Source organism: Orcinus orca, chromosome 21 (assembly GCF_937001465.1).
Source record: "Orcinus orca chromosome 21, mOrcOrc1.1, whole genome shotgun sequence".
In the NCBI taxonomy this organism is placed as follows: domain Eukaryota; kingdom Metazoa; phylum Chordata; class Mammalia; order Artiodactyla; family Delphinidae; genus Orcinus; species Orcinus orca.
Window position 1 is genome coordinate 29,645,615 of NC_064579.1, and position 19,913 is coordinate 29,665,527.

General features: G+C 38.3%; 1 protein-coding gene across 4 annotated transcripts in view; it reads left to right on the top strand.

Annotated features, from left to right (window-relative positions):
• The window catches only part of WDR17 (WD repeat domain 17), an 85,588-nt gene that overhangs the window by 52,427 nt on the left and 13,248 nt on the right, over positions 1 to 19,913 (top strand). For 2 of the 4 annotated variants that reach the window (XM_049704152.1, XM_049704154.1), the window contains 13 exons: positions 831 to 980; positions 1,068 to 1,198; positions 2,166 to 2,291; positions 3,314 to 3,469; positions 6,179 to 6,243; positions 8,896 to 9,028; positions 9,488 to 9,579; positions 10,880 to 10,979; positions 11,807 to 11,946; positions 14,152 to 14,172; positions 15,824 to 15,935; positions 18,495 to 18,636; positions 18,912 to 19,014. In XM_049704152.1, coding sequence (XP_049560109.1) covers positions 831 to 980; positions 1,068 to 1,198; positions 2,166 to 2,291; positions 3,314 to 3,469; positions 6,179 to 6,243; positions 8,896 to 9,028; positions 9,488 to 9,579; positions 10,880 to 10,979; positions 11,807 to 11,946; positions 14,152 to 14,172; positions 15,824 to 15,935; positions 18,495 to 18,636; positions 18,912 to 19,014 — 1,471 coding nt within the window. The remainder of the gene's footprint in view (positions 1 to 830; positions 981 to 1,067; positions 1,199 to 2,165; positions 2,292 to 3,313; positions 3,470 to 6,178; positions 6,244 to 8,895; positions 9,029 to 9,487; positions 9,580 to 10,879; positions 10,980 to 11,806; positions 11,947 to 14,151; positions 14,173 to 15,823; positions 15,936 to 18,494; positions 18,637 to 18,911; positions 19,015 to 19,913) is intronic. The other 2 variants (XM_049704153.1, XM_049704155.1) reach the window with 1 other exon arrangement.

Here is a 19,913-nt window from a genome sequence, read left to right on the forward strand (position 1 = left end):
TCCCTGTAGAGAAACATACACACGCACGCACGCACGCATGCACGCACGCACACATATACCCTTGCACATATTCTCATGTATGGCTTGGATTTTTCTCCGTTACCTTACCATCACCCCAAAGGTAAGTTGTAAAACAGGAAGTCCTTAATAACTTAGGTATGACGTAGTTAGCCATTCCTTTACCTTTTTGGATATTTGGGGCAATGTTTTGTTTCTTAATATAGTACAAAGTTTTTTACTATAAATGAGTTGGGAATGGAAAATCAGATTCCTTACCATTTGCACATGATTTTACCCTCATTTGTAGCACCCAAACCTTGATGGGGTTGAGTAGGTAAATTGAGAATGCAAAAATGATTATTGAGAGCAGTTAACCCTAACCTAGTCATTGTATCCATATGCTTTACGCCAATGGCCTTTTAGTTACTGCAGTGTGGGACTGAGTGTGGGAGAGAATCCCATTTCTGGACATTCTAAAATGAAAGGTCCTCAAATCTTTCTTTATCGTGTAATGAGAACATCCACCCACCCATGATCACTGTGTATTCCATGGGGATGACAGTCAGCTCACTGACATACCAACTGAAATGTAATTTCAACACTTTCATCCAGGACCATCTGCTTTCTAATAATTATTCAACTCTGTATTCATATCTACAGAAGATGCTAAATACTTTTTTTACATCTGTGTATTGTTTTCAGGCAAGACAGAAATGTTATTTAAAACACTTCTCCACAACTTCAGTTCTGTGGAAGGGTTAGGAGGTACATATCAATAAAACATATTTTTCAGTGCTTCCTTTAGTAAATGGCTTTATTTCTTCCATCAGGTTTAACATGCCACCCACGCCGCCCCTTTACTATGGCCTCGTGCTCCCGGGACTCTACAGTGAGACTCTGGTCATTAACGCCGTTAATCACTCCTTTGCAAATAAATATTCTGGCAGATAGATCCTGGGAAGAAATTATCGGGAACACTGGTATGGAAACTCTGCATGTATTAGATCTTCTTTCTAAATACGATTTTATAAGCGCTCTTTTCTCACTGAGTTGTGTCTCTTCTCCAGATTGTGCTGTAGAACGAGGCATGCCCCCTCTGCTGTGTGGCAAAGTGTCAAGAGACATCAAACAGGAGATAGAGAAACTAAGTGGCAACCCTCGTGTGAAAAAACTAAGATGGTTTTCAGAATGTTTATCAGTAAGTATTAGAGGAATTACATGTGAAAATTTCCCCTTTGCCAAAGTGAATCATGACAACTTTTTGTCATTAAGTTATCACATATTTACATGTGTCATCCCAGTGTAAGAAAGCAAATGGTCCATAAGTTGTGAGGGCAATGAGACATTAAAAAAGAGACAGAAGAAGGCGATTTGCTGTTTCCACCCTACTAACACTGATAAAATCGATCATTGACTAATCAGTAGCATTTCTGACAGCCTTTAGGGTACTTCAGCTACCGATCTACCTCCTAACTTGTCAGCTGCGGCTGTGTGGTCTCCATGTCTGCTTTTATAGCAGCATGCTTCCTTACCTTCTATTCTGGCCCTCGCCTTGATATTACTATCTTTTATTATTGGCAATAAATCAACTTTTCCTTCTTAATTATTACTTGCACTTCAGAACCGCGTGTTTTGTTTTGAAGACCCTTTTCACCTCAAGAACTATTCGTGATCTTCCACATGGTAATAGACAGCTGAGATTATTTCTGAGCTAACAAAATATGTAATCAAAAAAGTTTGCCACCGACCTTAAATGATTTTAAATTTAGTGTTATTTTATAAATTATAACAGTTTCTACTATATACATTTGAAAATATCCAAAATTTTCATATTATGCCACACACGCTTATACACACACATTTGTGTATATAGAGGCTATTTGTTGGGACTGTGGGTGATTCAAGTATCTTTTGCAACGAACAAAGCTTTTCCCCTCTGGTCCTCAATAGACAATTTGGGTGCATGCATTAATCCAACAAGGATCTCAGAGGGCCTAACAAGCAAAAAAAGCAAATGGAAACCAGAAACAATAAGATAGAGTATAGTTATTATCCTGGTGATTTTTCAAGTTAGATATGCCTGCATTATATTTTTAAAGGTACAAAATGCTGTGGGGTTTTTAATTCATTATTCTATCTTTGGATGTTCTGTATCAACTTTTTAGCCTCCGGGTGGCAGTGACAATTTATGGGACTTAGTTGCTGTGATAAAAGGGCAAGATGATAGCTTACTTCCTCAGAACTACTGTAAAGGAATAATGCATTTGAAACATCTGATTACATTCCGAACAGTAAGTAAAGTATGCAGATGTGATGTACTCAAACACAAAATTGTTTTGCCTTTTCACTATTAAAATATGAAAATTATTTTTTGCATATATAATTAGAGTTGATAGACTGAAGTAAGTGAACACTGAGGACATAAACCTTCAGTAAAAACTGATCACGAGAGTATCAATTATTTGGGGAACAGATTAAGGCAGCCATGGTTTTCATAGGTTGAATCTCGTGAAATTCTTCAAAGGTCACCTGGAAAGCCCTTGAAATGCTTTACCTTTACACTCTTACCAGATGATTGTATGTATGGGCTACTCTGATTTTTGTCTCAGAGTCCTACTAGGCTGTATTCTGGGATATATTTTATTAAAACTGTTCATATTTTATCCCTTAATGAATTTCAGTACAAAACTACTAGTCACCTTATACATGAAGCGATATGCAGTTCCAACAGTAAACCAGTCCTGAGACCAGAAAGAAGAAAAAGCTTTTATATTTGCAATGAAGTATCAGCGGGTGACTATTTAATTGTCAGACCATGGAGAGAATCATGCCAGGGATGTGGATTTGATGGTGATAGGAAGCAGCTATTTTCATAAAGAAGTACCCTTTTAAGTCACAAACTAAATACCTAATGACTGTAACAGTTACCTATTGATAGTATAGAAACCAATTAGAATAATTTTTAGTTTTTATTTTTATTTATTTATTTATTATATATTTTTTCACCAGTTATATACCACTTTATCACTCACTGCCTTTTGGCCTCTGGACTTCTGGTGAGTTTTAAGGAAAATGGGATTTAGCTTCTTCCCACCCACACCAGGCATACCCGAGCCCTACTCTTCACCACACCAAAATATTGTGTTTAAAGAGGTGTTATATTTTATAGATAAAAAGCATTGATTTTAAAAAATATTTAATTTCCAGTGCGATATGCTTATAAAATATGTGTCTGTATAATGCTTTATAATGATCTGTTATCACGAACTGTTGCATAACAAAATTTAGATCATTTCATTTTCTTCTTAACCAGTCTGAAGCCCAAGAACTAACCACAGTCAAGATGTCTAAATTTGGTGGTGGTATTGGTGTCCCTACTAAAGAGGAAAGACTGAAGGAAGCTGCTGAAATACACTTGCGATTAGGACAGATCCGGAGATACTGTGAGCTGATGGTGGAACTTGGAGAGGTAAAATGTGCTATTAAAGCAAAACCAAGGAGTCTCACACAGTGTTCCGAGTCTCAGTTAGATACTAAATATCAAGCTTGTCTTCTTCCAGGCCTGGTTGGTTCTCTGCCAATCTGATACCAGGGGTATACCTCAGAGCAGTAGCTATCCAAGTGAGATCCTGGCTAGCAGTATCAGCATGCCTGGGAACTCCTCAGACGTGCATTTCCCACCCAAACCTACCGAATCAGGAACTCGGGGGATGGAGCCCAATGACAGGTGCCTTTCTAAGCCCTCCAGCTTCTCTTCCCAACAAGCTAACCTGTGAGAACCACTGTCCTCGACTCTAGTCTTTGATTCCTAAAACAATCTATGTTGGCTAATCTGCTCCCAGTGAATTCCCCTTGCTAATACTGTTTGTCAGTCCCACACTGACCCCCTCTGAGGGTCAGCTGGTGAAGGCGCATTCTGATCTTTAGAGAGCACGGAATCAACAAAACAGAGTTTTCCAAAAAGGTTTGGATGAATCCATTCTATTAAAATTCAGGATGGTGGTTTCCTTTGGGAAATGGGTGGTGACTAAAATAGAGCAGAAGAGAGGAGGGGCTTCTGTTCCTTGATCTGGGAGCTCGTTACATTAGTATTCAGTTTGGGAAGATTTATTGAGCCTTTCATTTTTTGGCATGTGTACTTTTAGGTCAACAGAAATTCTCCTACCCATGAAAAATAAAAGATTAGAATGACATGGACTCATTCCATGGTTGATAATTTCTGAAAAGCTCTTGGTTAATTAATTTTATAATTACAAAGCATGATGTTAGGACTCTAAAAGAAAAATGGTACTGACAAACCTAGTGGCAGGGCAAGAATAAAGACATAGAAGATGGACTTGAGGACACGGGGGTGGGATGTGGAAGCTGGGGCGAAGTGAGAGTAGCATTGACGTCTATACACTACCAAATGTAAAATAGTTAGTGGGAAGCAGCCGCAGAGCACAGGGAGATCAGCTCGGTGCTTTGTGACCACCTAGAGGGGTGGGAGGGAGACTCAAGAGGGAGAGGATATGGGGATATATGTATGCAAATGGCTGATTCACTTTGTTGTACAACAGAGACTAATACAGTATTGTGAAGCAATTATACTCCAATAAAGATCTATTAAAAAAACTAATTTAAAAAAAAAAGAATACTTATAAATAATATGAAGTAAAACTAAGCAGTAACATTACATTAAACTGTATCAAAATTAAATTTAGCTCACCTTTGTATTTCCCCATACATTAGAGAAAAACAATGAATTACTCCTTGATCTAAGATAATAAAGTGTACCATTTAAAAATGTTATTTAAAAGGAATTGCAAACTAAAAAAATGTTTAACTTAGGAGCAGTGTGAAATTTTTCTTATGAAGAAATAAAGGTATGACTTAAAAGTAACAGGGCACTTCTAGAAAGAATATCAAAAGTGAAGGAGAAAAATAATAAATAAATTTGGTAGAACAGTGTAATTCTTTATCTTTCTGAGTTATATATTTGGGTGTATATAATTTTAAATTATATTTAATTCCAATTTAATTCAAGATAATTTAATCAGGCATTTACTTATGGAGCTAATAATTTTGTTGTTGTGCAGTTTCATCAATGGACTTAATGATCCAAAAAACTGTGCTTACAACCCTTTAGAAATATAGGTGTCCTTATAATTGTTCATGATCACCGCCTTACAAATAGCTTCTGTTTCTGTAAAATTGATAGTATGAGATTAGGAAAACATTTATTCTTTTCACTTGCAACACATGTTTTTATTGAAAGAGCTTGGTGATTTTAAAGTTAATTTAATCTACATTTCAATTTCTTTCTTCCATTCATCCCTACTATAATAAAGACGAATTTCCCCCAAAAAACATGATTATAAATAATGTAGTGTTAAAAATTCCCTAACCTGTTATTTTCAGGCTAATTACCAATTTTCTAGCTTTATTTGCAGTAGAACTTGCCTGTCTCGGAGAGCCTTAATTAAAATGAAGTTTTGATTTTTGTAGTGATAGTTCAGAATATTTTCTCCTCAGTTCCCTTCTAGACTTGAATTCAGTGAAATCTGTGTCTTCAAACAACAGTCACAATCAGCCTTTATTGAACAGCGAGCTTCTTTTAGTAGTAGTCTAATTTTTAAAATATGAAGACAGGAATATCAATTATAAAGGGAGAGATGACAATAAATAAAATTTATGACAATGAGTAGGGAAAAAATAAAAATAGAAATAAATGCCGTGTTTGTTAACTATAAGTAACAGTGAAATAAAAATTTCAGTGTATATATGACTTTGAAAATAGAACATAGAATACCATAGACCAGATTACTCTGGTGTTGTGTGGGAAGGTGAGTTAGTATATTTTTCAAACTCCATACTTTATGTACTACCCCTTCCCCCAACCTCCTTTCTTTTTCTCTCTCTGCTCCCCCCTTCCCTCCACCTCTCTTTCTTTCTCTGTAGGCTTGGGATTTTCCCTGCTAAATCAGGGAATTTATATATCTTATTTTATTTTAAACTATGGTAATACTTATACCCTAGGGAATGCATGAGATAGTATACAAAAAATATGCCTGGAAATCCAAATGCTCTAATAAAAACTTGTGTTATAAATATGAGTTCATTTTTAAAAAAGTCTGTTAAGAGTTAGCCCGTACAATCAAAATGGGTATGTTTCTGCTTTTCTTTTCTCCTGTTCTAGTGGGACAAAGCCTTGTCAGTTGCGCCAGGGGTGTCTGTGAAATACTGGAAGAAGTTGATGCAGAGGTGAGGCAGAGAGTCTGTGTCCAAACAGATGTTTTACATTTTGTTAAAATAGAAGCAATATATAAGTATGCTAGTAGCCTTTGAGATTTTTTACTTTTATGTTGTTTTAAATGATAACTGAATTTTATGTCTCCTGGTACGGTAAATTAAATGAATCGGTTATAAGTCATTTGGCGTTCTTATATTTGAGCTGACATCTGATAAGAACAGTGGTAGAAGGCAAATTCCCCCATGTTGATGGAGGAAATGACAGATCAGTCAACATACTCACTGGTTAATGTATTGCTATTGAAATATAAGTGGTAAGATTTCTTGAAGGTTAGCAAAGTTCGTGAAATAGTCATTCTATAAATAATCTCAGAAATTCTCTCTGTGGACACTAATTCCTGCTGTGTCCTCTGCATGTATACAAGGTAGTTCTGATGATGAAGAAGCGTTTTACCACTGAACAAGGTTAACCGGATGTCCTTGTTCTAGAATGTAATAAACAAACAAGATTTCTTCTGAGGTGTATTGGTCTCCTAGGGCTGCCATAAGAAAGGACCACAAACCGAGTGCTTAGAACAACAGAAATGTATTCTCTCCCGGCTGTCAAGTTGTCAGCAGTGTTGCTTCCTGCTGGAGGTTCTGAGAAGGAATCAGGTCCGTGCTCTCCCCCTGGCTTCTGGTGGTTACCGACAGCCCTTGGCACTGCAGGCTTTGCTAAGTCTTCACGTGGCATTATCCCCCGTGCGTCTCTGGGTCCAAATTCCCCCTTTTTAATAAGGATACCAGTCATATCAGATTTAGAGTTTACCCTAATCCAGTACAAACCCGTCTTAACTTAATTATATCAGCAAATGAAGTCACACTCACAGGTACTGTGGATTAGGGCTTCCACCACGTATCTTCTGAGGGGGAAACATAGACTGCTCTCTGTTCTGTTCTATTCATTCGTTCCACAGATATTTAGCGCTCACTGCGTGCCAGTTACCGTAGAGGACTATTTAATGAGTAATTACCTTGCTTCTGGCATTAAAAATGAAGTTTGGTTTTTGTTTCACGGGACAGGGTTTAGAAAAAAATTCAACTGTAACTCACGTGTACCCATAAAATCAATCAGAGACTAAGCATGAAATACAGAAGGATTAACGCATTAGCCGTGGGAAAGTGGACCATTCCCCAGCACCTACTCTCCCCAAATAAGTTAAGCATTAGCTAGCTCCAGCCCTCAGACTGCAGGCTCCTTAGACTAAGCTCTGAGAATCCAAAGTAATTCTAAGTTCATGTGTCTTCTGTTGTGTGTACAATTACTACACGATTGTAAATGTCACTGCTCCCACTGAAACCTTAATAAAGTCAGGTTAGCAGAGGGTATTTATTTCACAAAACAATTTTGTTTCAACCTAAGAAACAACAGTCTTTTTCATTTATCTTTGAAAACCAACACCTGATGTTCTCTGCTCCTTAGTTCACATGGTGGCCAGAAAATCATCTCCCTGCAACTCCTAAGTTCATGTTTTATGCATGCAGCCATTCAGAAAGATTGATCGGCAGTCTCTCAGTCCTATTTCTAAATGCCCAGGAAGAGAATATTGTTTCTAAACAGCTATAACAGGGAAATCAGGGTCAGATGGTAAAAGCCTGGTTGTTAGGGAAGACTCCAGTGACCCCATGAACTGGAGACTGTTAACAGTGATCTAGGCAAACAATAATAAAATTGTTGTTTTATTATTAAATAAAAAAGTGTCTACTGCACCCACCCAAAGCTTGGCAATTGAAATGGAGTTTAATGCAGGTGCCAGCGTAAATTAAATATACCAGATTAGTTCTCAGTAAAACTGAGATTGAACGTTAAGAGTGGCATTAACGAGGTTGGTCACTGAGAAAGTAATGGGGACATAAAACAGGAAAAGAGAAACAGAGACAGACAGACAGACAGTGATGGATGTAGAGAGACAGAGACAGACACATGTATATCCTTCATAATCTTCAAGATCAGGCCCCCGCTCCCCCCTCACATATTGGGAACATTATTTTTCTTTAAGCTACCTTGCCTGGGGCAAAGCTCCTTAACCCTTTCCAGCATATGAGCACAGCAAAAACATAGCCAGTTATGACAGTGAGTAGGGAAAAAAAATCAAAACAAATAAATTTCATGTCTGTTAAATATAAGTAACAGTGAAATAAAATTTTCTTGAATTATCCTTTTTTTTTTTCCTTGAATTATCCTTTTTAATGATTCTTAGGCTACTTGCATTTAGAGGCTCACCAATCGTGCTCACTAAAACACTTAAAATTCTCTGTCTTTAGTGAAGTAGACACCCACATATGCATTAATCCAGTTGAGATGGATGTCCCATCACACATATCTGGGTAACAACTTATCAGAAAGATATATTCCTTATTTTAATAGCTAAGCTACATTAATTTTAAGACCTGAAATGTTCATTGCATTTAAAATATGAAAATTTGTAGTTTCCTAAGGGAAAACAAGTACTAACAGTGTTTACTATTTCAGGAAACTTCTGTCCTCCTTATGTGATATGATTATAAATCTAAGTCTTTGTGGATTCTGATGCAAAGTTTAGAGACTTCAGAGAATCTCAGTCAAACTGAGAACCTTGAAATTACTATGTTATATAAAAAAAAGCTTTGTTGTTATTTTATTAGGAGAGCTGATCAGCTGATCCAGGAAGATAAGGATGATGTCATTCCATACTGCATAGCCACTGGCGATGTGAAAAAATTAGTCCATTTTTTTATGTCACGAGGTCAGCTGAAAGAAGCTCTGCTTGTCGCACAGGTACAAACACGTAACGACACGGGCTGGACACGCTGGGAGGGGCGTGTGGGAGGGGGAAGGTCATGTTCACGTGATGGACAGAGTTGTAGATGGCTTGGCTTCTGCCCACCTCCTGACCTTCTTTCTTGGACATTTCAGTCACCCTCTCTTTGCTCTGGCCACACTGAACCTATTTTAGATCTTTAAACATGCAGGCGTCTCTGAACTCTGGCCTTTTCTACGCTGCTGAATGTCGTATACACTTGAACAACTCTAGTAATCATTCACTTGAAGCTTCCTGTTGATACAACAGAGTTCATGGGTTGGTTTTTTGGTTTTTTTTTAATTCTAAGCCTATCTCCAAATCGTAGTATAAATTTCAAACATCATTTAAATATACTTTGTTCAAAAGAATATTCTGAAATCGGTCCATTATCAGCAGTTAGCTACAGATTAACTAAAGATTGCATTAAATTCCAGGCTGCTTGTGAGGGAAATATGCAAACCTTCCATGTTTCAACACCTAAAGGATCTTCTTATTCTGATGATATCTACAAGGAAGACTTTAACGAGTGAGCGATTCATTCTTTGTTGGGGATCAATACTTTTTTGTGGCTGGTTTCCCTTTAAGGCAGTTCATCCTTCTTGGCACGCAGAGGACTTGTCTGTCTCGTGTCCTCAACTGCATTTCTCACCACAGTCATGTTCCGTCACAGCATCCGTCCCTAGACGAGGAGGGAAATGTCAGGCACATAGACACAGCCGCCACACATCTTATGTAGCTTCCAGAAAAGCAAACTGCATTTCAGTACAGAAATTGCATATAAAGCACCTAAATCCTTAAAATCTGATCAAACCTGCTGGGGAGGAGAGGCAGTAAAAGTAAGATGTGCTGTTTATTAATGTTTCACCCTAGACTCAGTGTGGATAACATCTCCCTCACATCACTCAAAATCCATGACACCCTGGTATTAGCATCTGGAACAACATCTAGGTCTCTTGACATATACACACTACTATATATAAAATAGGTAACTAATAAAGACCTGCTGTAGAGCACAGGGAACTCTACTCAATACTCTGTAATAACCTCTATGGGAAAAGAATCTAAAAAAGAGTGAATATATGTATATGTGTAATTGATTCACTTTGCTGTACAGCAGAAAGTAACACAACATTGTAAACCAACTGTACTCCAATACAAATATTTTTAAAAATTAAAAAAAAATGAAATCCAAATACTAACGTTTTTAAAAGAAATAGAATTAGGATTCTCCAGCCTTTTGACCTTTTTCAAGTCTAGTAATCTACCTTCCTCTGCGTCTTCTCTTAGCTCCTATCATGGCCCTAGGAAATAGGATATTTAAACTTTTAGGACACTTGACAAGTAAAAATGATCACAAAATGTTAGGCAAATAATGTGTTGGAACTAACGCATTTCTTCCTGGTTTTTTGCTGTCATTCTCTGCCATTTCTAAACTTGGCATTTTAAAGATCTAACATTACACCACCCCTGTTCCAGTCATCACCTAAATCTTGAAAAGTTTCTGTTCAACCTGTAATTCTTCTAAGGTTAACTGTCCCTATAGCTGAGGCATAAATTATTTGATGTAGGATGGGAAATTCTGAAAATTTGGCTTTTCTTCTGAAAAGAAGAAAAATTGCAGGGGAGAGCAGGTAGCCTTATCAGCTCATCTGCTAAGAAAGACTGCTTTCCTGATTTTCCCCCCAAATCAGGCTTTCTACCTATACCAAGGATATAAAATTAAATCTTGTTGGATCCCTTAAGCAGCTTGTTATAAAAAGGCATCAGTTCACTTTTATGATGGAGTCCTTGTGTTTATATCCAGTACGTACACTTTTTCTTCCTAGACTCCTGCAGGAAGCCTGCAGAGAGCTGGCGGAATGGTATTTTCAGGATGGCCGGGCAGTCCTAGCCGCGTGTTGCCACCTCGCTGTGGATAATATCGAGGTACATTTCAAAGTGGCTCATGTGAATGAAAAGCTCTTAAGATACGTCATGATGTTTGAGGGGGAATAATACGGTGACTTTCTATGTAAGATCTGGTTTTTGCATGCTTTCCAAGCCTGAGCGATTACATGCCCAATAAACACAGATAAACTGTACAGACTATGAGATCTTTTTATTTACCTATTTATTTATGTTTATTACAAGAGACATATTTGTCAAAACCTTACTTTAAGTATTTCATCATATATGAGAAGCAGGAGTGTGGTAAAGGGAAGAGTCACTGGACTTGGACTCAGAATACCCGACTTTTGAAAGCAGTTATTTTTATAAATACTTTAGTATATTCTTCGCAAGTTATGTTTTTGAGGTATTTTTCATTTGAGCCTCTAATGTAATAGGAAACCATTAAGTAAAGATGTGGGTTCTATTTTGCATGTATCCTTAGCTATGTTGGCCTTAAGGGATAATTGATAGTCATTGTACAGTATCGAGGAAGATTTTACGAATTTACTTTTTTTTCTGATAGAGGGACTGAAGGACATGTTGAGGATACTGCAGAGAGACTGTTATTAATTACAAAAATGTGAGCAAAGGCTCGAAACTCTTAAATTCTGACCTTATAAAATGTGTCCCTTTATCAGCTTTTCCATCTGAAAACTGTAGTTGCCCTGACGTAAGTACTGTAGACAAATGTTACACTCGGTATTTTATAAGAATAATCGATTATAGGTTAATACAACTTTATCTGCTTCACGAGATGAAGTAGGGGAATGATGAGGCTGCCCAGCATCTGTGAAACTGAAGGAATTCTTTTCTCATTGAGCAAGCTGGCTATGGCGTACCTGATTCGCGGAAACGAGCTGGAGTTGGCAGTCTGTGTGGGCACAGTGCTTGGAGAGCTGGCAGGACCCGCAACCCACTATGCCCTCGAGCTGCTGGCGAGAAAGTGCATGATGATTCCAATGTGGTGAGCATTTCTAAAGTCAAAGAATAGTTTCCTAGTGATGGAAGCATTTTTTGAATGTGGTAAGTTGCTCTTGATAAGATGTGTGTTGGGAGAATATAGGAGCTCCCTTTTAGATAAAGATAAGATGTGAGCACGAATTAAGAGTGAGAACTACCGTGGCTATGTAGCGAAATCTGCCATCACTTATTCTGAAGTAGCCCAGTTGTAACGTGTAATATTTCAAACACATAAAGCACCATGAGACAGTAAATGTGCACTTCTTAAGATTATCAGGACCACGCATTCCCACTTCCCATTGCGGAGCACAGGCTCCGGACACGCAGGCTCAGTGGCCATGGCTCACGGGCCCAGCCGCTACGCGGCATGTGGGATCTTCCTGGACCGGGGCACGAACCCGTGTCCCCTGCATCGGCAGGCGGACTCTCAACCACTGTACCACCAGGGAAGCCCAACATTCCCACTTTTTAAATTCTGCATGTCTACACTCATTCTTGTCAGATCTTGGGTCTTAGTTTGAGGTTTAGAAAATAAAGTCACTTTTCTAATGGAGAGTAATAATAAAGATGGTATAGCCGGACACTTGGAACAAACTTGGGCTGTGCTGTAAGAGGCAAACCCGGGAGAGTCCCTGGGGGACCTGGAGCTCCAGCTCACAGCAATTCTCCCTCACTTCTCAGGGCAGACAGTCCTTCATCGTGGAGGAAGGAGATGGTGCTGTCACTCACGTGTTTGTTGAATAAAGATGATTTTAGACCTCTGTCTTCTCACGTAGAACCTTGGGAAATTTCTACATAAGCTTGTTTATGAGGACTTTCACGTCTCCCCACTCTACACTCCCTGCACACAGGCCCCCACTCTTACGATGGAGCTATACAGACTCCACTGTTGAACACTACAGATGAGAATCATCGTCATCGCTAGCTAACGCTTCCTTACCGCTCACTGTGCGCCATGCACCGTCGTAAGCACTTACGTGCAACATGTGACAGTTCACTCAGAACTATGCGGTAGATGTTGATTTGCCTCTGGTCTCAGTAATTGGTCGTGCCAGGACTCAAAGCTACATAAACTGGCTCCAGTGTTTGCACTCCTAGCTACTGTCTTAGTCAGCTGGGGCTGCTGTAACAAAATGCTACAGCCTGGGTGACTGATACACAGGAGAAATTTATTTTTCATGGTTCTGGAGAGTGAGAAGTTCAAGATAAACTGGCACATTCGGTGTCTGATGAGAGCTGGCTTCCTGTTTCGTAACTGGCTGCGTTTTTGCTGTGCTCACGTGGTGGAAGGGGTGAGGGAGCTCCCTGTGACCCCTTTTATCGGGGTACTAAATCCCATTCATCGCGGCTCTTCCCTCATGTCCCTATAACCTCCCAAAGACCCCACCTCCTAATACCATCCCGCTGGGGGTTAGATGTCAACATAGGGCTTTTGGGGGACACAAACATTCAGTCTATGGCAGCTGTCACACTACACCGCCCCCTCATCCAGGGCTGAGTCAGAAAAAGAGCAGTGCTTCCCGGACTCCTTTCCTGTTGGATCTGGGGGCTTCAGAGAGATTCGGGAATCTCAGAGTTATTCTAATTTTTACCCATATCTTACAGTGATGTAAGAGCTCCCTCCCCCATCAGAATGGAGTGGTGCCCCACCATCAGTCTCAGACTTAAGTGTACCTAACGCAGGCCATCCCTCGAGAGGACCCAGTTCCGTCTCTCGAGAACTATGGTCGTTGGCTCAGACCCAACCGAAAGCACGAGGTCTAACTCACACTACTTAACCCACAAAGGTGACTGACTGACGCTGTGCTAAAAGTCATCATCTAATTCAAATACAATGTGATTACTCTTTAAAAAAAAGTAAAGGTAAAAAAGTAGCGAAACATGGATATTAAATTTTAAAGAGGTTTCAAAATCTTCCACCTGACTCTATGTCTTATTGCTTTTAATATAAAACAAACTTCTCCTTCCTTTTAACTCCCTCCAAGAGTCCTTTCTTAATATAGCCATAGGTTTGTGCACCAGAAACCAGGATAAAGTTCAAACGCTGAAATACATGCATCTGGCTTTTTTTTCCCGAGTGAAATCTAATCCTAATGTTGTTTTATAAACCGAGAACACTTCGTGTTTTTTTTTACAGTCACTGGTAAAAGTTTGCTTTTTCTTGGTTGTCATTGCCTATTCACGGTATTCAAATTTATTTTCTTTTTAGCTTTCCATCCACTGGATACAGGTATTATCGAGTTTTATTAAAATCTTCAATTAAAAATTCACATATTTTGTTTTTAGAATACCAACTCTTTACTAAGAAATGATCACTAACTGTTTTTGGTTTATTGCTTTGCAGAATGCCAGTCCATTTATATAGTTTATATAAAACCTAACTACAAAGTAATGAGAACAGTTCCTATAACCTAGGTACAAAATCACTCATGATTTTATACTTTAAACCTGTGTAAAAAACGAACTGTGGCTTTCTACAATAAAACAATAATTAACTCAACTAAGCAAATTAAGATGCCTGTTCTATAGTGAAATTTAAGAGTTTGGATCATTCCGCTGGTCTATTTCAGTATATAGAAGTATAGACACACATTTTCCCCTACTGGCATACTGAATTTTCAATAAATAGTGAACTAGCCTAAAAAAGTAAATAAAATTAGCTAGAATTGCTGTAAATTTCTCTGTGTCAGGATATGATTCTAGGATAAGAAAGTCAGACTTTTGTCTGTAGTTCATAGAAGTTAAAGTAGAATTTTAGCACAGCTTTTTAAAACACTATAAAAGCAAATGATAATTTCTATATTCTCATGGACATTATTAAAAACTGCTATTAAATGTTAGTATCAGAAAACATAAAGTCATACCTTTTATCAAGAACAGATGAATTACTCTAATTTGGAACCTGTAAGAACACTCAAAGATTTACTTGCCCAATGATGATAGAGAATTTGACACGTACAAATTATCCCTATTCCTGTTCTTTACTCAGTGTATTCTGATGAAACATCTCCCTAATATTTTCTAAAATAATTTATTCACTTGAATGACCAATTTAGATTTTACTGAAGGCTGCACAAAGAAGGTGGAGGGGGCTGTACTCAGAGTCCACAGCACAGCCGTGGTAACTTCACATTTGGAATACTGTCTATTCTAAAGTCATGCGGAATGTCTATCCTTTTATTGAAAATTGAATGATAATATCGTAAGCTATTTAAAATTAGTGATTTCTCTCTTACGAGGCGTGAAACCAAAACCTCCTCACCTCCTGATTTTTAAAAATGATTTTATACAAAATATTTTAATGTAAAGCTGTGAAAGTCCACACATTTTTTAAATGTCTGATTTCAAAATGATCTATTCCATTGATTAAATCTTTAGAAAGCAAATCGGGAAACCGCATTTCTGTCTTTGATTTCCACCTAAAGTTTAAGAAATATGCAGAATACCCATACATCTAAACTTAAAATATCTAAATATCCATTAGTTTTAATGCGCTGGAAAATACAGTTGTCCATTGTTGGCAAGTGTAGCAAAAGTTGATGAGAATTAGCTTTCACAGAGTCTGCCTTATAATTCGCTCCAAAGAACACGTCTCATACTACTTAGTTTGGTTAGAGAATTATTCTATAATAACAAAATTAATTGTAAATATATAAGGGCTCAGTATTTAGGAATTTCATAATACGTTTTTTCTTCATGTCCTCTGGTTTCTGTAATCTACATTTAGAGGAGTTTCATAACTAAGTAGGAAATTAGTACTGTTTATGTAAATAGAAAAGCAAGGGAGGCGTAATGAGTCTTCTTCCTTTGAAATCATTCTAAAATGTTATTTTTAGGCTTTTTCTTCCTCATGGAAGTTTCCCCTTTTGTTATGTGAATAGGAATTTGGCCGTTGATCTTCTCCTGATGACTCCTGACAGCGAACTACAGTTAGTAAAACTCTGTGCTTTCTACCCGGGGTGTATCGAAGAGATAAATGATCTTCATGAGAAGGTATGCCGACGATATTAAGTATTCTACTTTGGAATGCAGTGCTGTGATTTCATTAGCTTTAGGTTTGGTCAAATAGTGATGCACACAGAGAAATGAATATACGGTCCCGTCAGAATCCCCTCATAAATACCACAAAAATTATAACAATAAGGAAGAACATTTATTGAGTTTCTACTATACGTTTGGAACTGTTCTAAATTTTCACATCTGTTATCTATCTGTTACTTAATTCTCATGAAACTCTGAAAAGCAGGGGATACTGTTCCTAATTTATAAAGAAAGTGAACTCAGAGAAGGTAAGGAACTTTTTTTTTTTTTTTTTGCGGTACGCGGGCCTCTCACTGTTGTGGCCTCTCCCGTTGCGGAGCACAGCCTCCGGACGCGCAGGCTCAGTGGCCATGGCTCACGGGCCCAGCCGCTCCGCGGCATATGGGATCCTCCCGGACCGGGGCATGAACCTGTGTCCCCTGCATCGGTAGGCGGACTCTCAACCACTGCGCCACCAGGGAAGCCCGGAACTTTTAACTAGTTAACGGTGGGGTGAGAACTTCAACGTTTGTAACTTCACATCCCAAGCCCTTTCCACTTTGCATCTTAAGGTACATGTATGCTAACTTTAAAAATAGGCAGTTTAAGATCTTTAAAAGAATCAGTGAAGTATAATAAAATTGGCATGCTTATTCTAAAGTGCTTTTTAAAAATGCTCCATTACGAATACAGGAATTTATATACCAAGATTACATACAAAAGCAATCAAAATGTTCAACAATAGGGAGATTGTATTAATTACAGTATATTTTGGCTGTGCCAAGTGGCTTGCGGGATCTCAGCTCACCAACCAGGGACTGAACCCGGGCCATGGTAGTGAAAGCCCAGAATCCTAACCACTAGGCCACCAGGGAACTCCCCTAAAAATTATATTTAAATATTAAGTCATATAGCTTTTGGAATTTTAAGATAGGATAAGAATTACAGGAATGATCAACCTACTCTTCTTATCATATTATGTGTCAGAATGAAATTTCAGTGGGAACCATTTGCTAATTCTCTCTACTCTCAGAGCATATAGCAAAGTGAAGAAACTTTTTTCTTTCTAACCAGGCACAGTTCCTAGCACATAGTAGTTGCTCAGTAAATAACTGGCATTCAGTGAATAAAGATGGGGAAACAATATGAAATGTCACATACATGAGAGCTCTTTTAGTTTAGTTTGTTGTAATTTTTTTGAGAGAGTTTGAGGGATCTAAAATATTCAGTTTACTTAAATTTTAAACAACGGAAAATATGAAGCTGTGGAATAAACAAATTGAATAAACCATTTTAGTAACTTACGGGGGTGTAAAAAATAGTGAGAAGGAAATAGAGTGACAAATCTCCAAGGAGAGGAGACAGATGACCTAACTGTGGATGAACCACATCATCTGCGGTCACAGCACAAAATATTTTTTGCGGTGGAAGCTCCGTCTCAGTGGTTGCCAAAGACTAGTAAGACAGCAGTAAACTATGCCTGTGTTGCTTAGAAACAAACCAACAAACTTTAACACCTAAACTGCACATATCATGAACAAGTCAGAATTTTATCTAAAATTAATTTATAACTTAAGTTAAAATATTGATTTGAGTTGTTAAGTTACTAATTTATAACTTAATTCCTGTCTACGTTATGGAAGCAGAAAAACTTACATGAAGGTGGAGTAGACTCTCAGTTTTAACAGAAAAAAACATTATTTGAAAAGATTGGGAGTATTGCTTTTCATTTTACAGTAATGAATTCGTAGACTCAGATCTCCACTTTGTGGCATTTCGGAATGTCAAAGCTAAAAACGTTGAGAGCTTGTCCTACTCGAAATAAAGTTGCTTTGTCTCAAGGCCAAGTGAAAGTAAATCACTGTGTAGAGAACACGTAAGCATGCACCTTTTATGTTTTCTACATTTAATGTAGTTTTTGAGACTGGTCAGTATATTTGTTCTAAAGTAACTAATTTCAGCATTTCCTGCTCAATTACATTTGCAGGTACTAATTCTAGTATCACAATCAGGACAATTTACTTCCACCTCTTTGGGGTTGTTTTTTTTTTGTTTTTTTAGCTTTTTTTTTTTTTTTTTTTTTTTTTTTTTTGCGGTACTCGGGCCTCTCACTGTTGTGGCCTCTCCCATTGCGGAGCACAGGCTCCGGATGCGCAGGCTCAGCGGCCATGGCTCACGGGCCCAGCCGTTCCGCGGCATGTGGGATCTTCCCGGACCGGGACACGAACCCGCGTCCCCTGCATCGGCAGGCGGACTCTCAACCACTGTGCCACCAGGGAAGCCCTACTTTCACCTCTTTTATTAGGTATTTGTGTGATTAAAACTACTGACTCATTAGGTAATACCCTATTTATTGTTATTAGATCTTAAAGATATTCCCATAAGTGTATGCTTTTAGTACAAATTGTTTCATTTACATCTGTTCTCAGCAACTTTAATAAGGAGGCATATTGGAAACATTTAGCACTTAATACTATTGCTTTTATCCCTATAAATTTTAGTAACAGTGTCATCAAACCAATTATTTTCTAGTGCAAGCTACCCACAGTAGAAGAATGTATGCAATTAGCTGAGACAGCCCATGCCGATGGCAATATATTTGAAACTATAAAGTATTACTTGTTAAGTCAAGAACCTGAGAAAGCCCTTCCTATTGGTATTGACTTCATCAAAGGTACGTGTTCAGTTGGTAGTATAATTTAAAATCTACTCTTTTATTTGGTATTTTCATTCATATCGATAAAAAGGCTTAAAACCAAGCACTAGCTGTCCTGAATTTAAAGAGGAAAGAGATTGCTGCGTGTTTGGTATCGGGACCTGATTGTGATCTAGAAAATAAAGAAGTAGACAGCGTTGACCAGAAAAGAATCCATTACATAAGTTAAAAATTGGATGAACGAGTTTTAATCCTATTATTTAGAGAATCTTTATTTGGTTTTATTTTGCCAGGATCCATCAGTAGTTCCAATTGGACTTTGGATACCATTTACCCCGTTCTTGACCTACTGAGTTATGTTCGTACTGAAAAATTACTCCTGCATACATGTACTGAGTGAGTACTTTTTCTCCAAAATGCGTAACTGAGCTTACGTAATGTTTCGGAATGGCTGTATTGTTTTTTTTTAATTAATTTATTTTTGGCTGCGTTGGGTCTTTCTTGCTGCGCGCGGGCTTTCTCTAGTTGGCGGCGAGCGCAGGCTACTCTTCGTTGCGGTGCGTGGGCTTCTCATTGCAGTGGCTTCTCTTGTAGCGGAGCACGGGCTGTAGGTGCAGGGGCTTCAGTAGTTGTGGCACGCGGGTTCAGCAGTTGTGGCACACAGGCTTAGTTCCTCCGCGGCATGTGGGATCTTCCTGGACCAGGGATCGAACCCATGTCCCCTGCATTGGCAGGTGAATTCTTAACCACTGTGCCACCAGGGAAGGTCCCGGCTGTATTGTTTTTGGTGTTCAGATCAGGAAATAAGATCATCTTGGACAGATAGGTGCATGTGTAGAAAAATTACATTTTAATTTGTGTTATCCTTAAGTAAAAATACGGAGGTAGTTTGAAACAAATAGTGAATCTTAGTGGTCCCATTTCCTAATACCTAGTGTCTTATGTGTATGTACACACAGACACACATATACACACCTGGTTCAAATAGGGCCAATTCGGAGCTTTGGGATGGTTCCGGACCTCATGTCCTCGGTGGTCTGTCTAGTGGTCATATCTCTTAAATCTCCATGTGTGCAAAGCATACTAGGTTGGGGAAAGGAGTGAAAGTGCTAGAAATTAAAAAATAGACACTATCCTTGTATTCAAGTATCATTTAAGGACATTGTTATCCATGTAACTAAAATCCCGAGACCACATATATTTATACTAGAGGCTTTGGGCTATTTTTGTTGCAATGCCTTGTGGAAAAGTTGCTGCAGAGCCTGTGAAACTTTGGCAAACTTCCCCAGCTGGGT